The sequence below is a fragment of the Homarus americanus genome, unplaced genomic scaffold, assembly GCF_018991925.1.
Source record: "Homarus americanus isolate GMGI-L3 unplaced genomic scaffold, GMGI_Hamer_2.0 scaffold32583, whole genome shotgun sequence".
NCBI classification, from domain to species: Eukaryota; Metazoa; Arthropoda; class Malacostraca; order Decapoda; family Nephropidae; genus Homarus; species Homarus americanus.
The window spans coordinates 28,678,940-28,681,588 of NW_024713129.1; the positions used below are offsets into that span (position 1 = coordinate 28,678,940).

Consider the following 2,649-nt stretch of genomic DNA (forward strand, 5'->3'; position numbering starts at 1 on the left):
TAGAAGTTACGTATTGCTTTCCCAAAGATTGAAGAATGCAGTGAGGGTCGTATCAGCAGGATTTGCCATTTGATTTTGGAGGACTCTTCTGTGAAGTATACTCTCTGTCCACTTTCTCCAGGTAAAACAGCCAGATGAACTACTGTTGGACATCGTTCGTGTATGGGAAAATTAAAAATTCTCCATAGGCTTCATTGCCGCATATCATCACCACATATAACAATTTTCACCCATCATCACTACATATAACAACATCCTCATCACTACATATAACATCATCCATCATCACAACATATGACACCATCCATCATCACTACATATAACACCATCCATCGTCACATATCGGTAAGTAGGTTCTGAGATTCTCGTGTGACACACAAACACACATATATATATATATATATATATATATATATATATATATATATATAATATATATATATATATATATATATAAATATATATATATATATTAGTTATTATATATTATTATTATTATTATACTTTGCCCCAGGCCCTGAAGGGGTCTTGACCTGTGCCCTGGTGGGCTATTCTGCAAAAAAGAAAAAGAAAAAGAATGCAAATATAAACAACAACCTGCAACACATTAAACAACTACCTGTAACACAAAATAACTACCTGCAACATACAAATGCTTGCAACATTGTAAACAATAACTCTTAAATACAAATAACTACCTGCAACATGTAAAACAACTACTCTGTATAACACATCATTACCGATAATGAAGTTGTTTAATTACGTACAGTATATTCTTTGTAGTCGAGAACAAAGGTTCTTCCTGCTCCCAGCCTCAATGTGACTTGAAACATCTGAGGGTTGAACACTGAAGTTGCAATTGGGTTAAAGGACCAACAGTTGTATAGATAGTGTCTATTGAAGTTGTAGGTGCAGGAAGTATACACAGACCTGAAAGAGTTATTCTCTTAGGGTATATACACCTGCATGTTATTTAAGAATATTGTTTACACTGTGTTTGTATGTAGTCACTAAAGTATGCATTTATCGTGCACAATCGTGTTGTGTTGAAATAGATCCCACATCTAAGCCTGCAGGAAACCCTGCCAACGCAAAGGTCGTAAACCCATTCAAGTACTTCTAGTTGACGGTGGCCTAAAGAGGTGGCTCCCAAGGAAAACCTGCAAAACCTGTTCGAGCCTCTGTTGTTATGCCTAAGGTGCTCGCTCTACCCACGAGCAGTAGCTCGAGGCACAGTCCAGAAGGCTGGACTGGGCTGTGGTGGTCGAACTGTCTTGGGCGTCCGTACACCTTAAACCTCCCTGTCCTGGGGAAGCTGAGGACCGCCCAGAAGGCTGGACTGGGGTGTGGTGAAATCCAATGCCCCGACACCTCCAGCATCGCCGCCGTAATTGAATACCTCCGGAAAATTAACTATATAAAAAATATTTATAAAACAATATTCCTGTTGTCTCTACATCTTGTCAATAACTACTACAACTAATCTACCACTAATAATAATAATAATGATAATGATAATAAGATAATAATAATGAATGATAATATGATAATGATGATGATGATGATGATAATAATAATAATAATCATTTCTCTGTCAAACCTAATTTCACACCCAATAGCATCAACATCCCACACCTCCCATCTTCCTTATTTCTAAACCATGTCACTGTCCTCATTTTTGTTGTAGATATTTTGTCACAGGTAAGACCACTCAGTAATTCCCATAAGTTTGTTATATTTTATTTATATTCAGGTATATCCGAAGTTAAAGTCTTTCAATACTTTAATTAAATCACTTATTTATCCCTCACGTCTCCCTGGATGGTAAATATATCTTTACGTTTATACTTAATTAATTTACTCAGTACAATAGATGATCTTGATTTCACGTTTCCTGTCGTCGCATGTCCCATACATGACCCAAAACACTTAAATCTATCTCTTATACATTGTTCTAACTGCGTTTGACTGGTACTCTGACTGTTTTGAGTTTAACTCTTTTTTACAGAAAAACAAACAAATACAAAACGAAGAACAATAAAGTCAGAAATGAAATAAGATGGAGGAATATTAAATCAGTGTTTTCTGTTCCACTACTCAACTTTATATAATGTTACATTCTTTTCCAGTTCATTTTCAAGATTCAACGTCTGTCTGTCTGTCCTCACAGAGTTTATCTTTAAAAAATACTAAGGTTTTTATATGTAAGACATTTCTCTTCCTTGATCTTTTGTGACCCGATGCGCTTTTGTTTATGTACAGTATATAATTTTCGGGTTAGTATTTACTTTACTTCCCTGATTCATTTTTGACTCGATGCTCCTTTGTTTAATGTTTATATACTCGCGAACTGGTGTACGTGCTTTTCGTTCACAGATTCTATTGTGACTCGATGCTCTTTAGTTTATCATATTCCCGTATTATTATTTGCTTTTACCTCCCTGATTCTATTGCGACCCGATGCTCTTTTTGTTTACTGAACTTATATCTTTAAGTTAGTATTTGCATTTAGTTTTGATAATAGTGCTTACCCTTTTATCCACTGCACACACACACGTCGGAAACATAAATATAAGAATACATTTCGTTTTTGCAGACTCTACGTACCTAAGAAGGTAACTGATAAATATATTTAGTTGGCAAAAATAC

At 35.3% G+C, this 2,649-nt stretch overlaps 1 protein-coding gene across 1 annotated transcript in view; it reads right to left on the reverse strand.

Annotated features, from left to right (window-relative positions):
* The window catches only part of LOC121870621, a 73,739-nt gene extending 72,359 nt beyond the window's left edge, over nt 1-1,380 (reverse strand). Inside the window, exon 1 of the mRNA XM_042372474.1 lies at nt 1,216-1,380. Coding sequence (XP_042228408.1) covers nt 1,216-1,380 — 165 coding nt within the window. The remainder of the gene's footprint in view (nt 1-1,215) is intronic.
* Between the last annotated feature and the right edge of the window lie 1,269 nt (nt 1,381-2,649).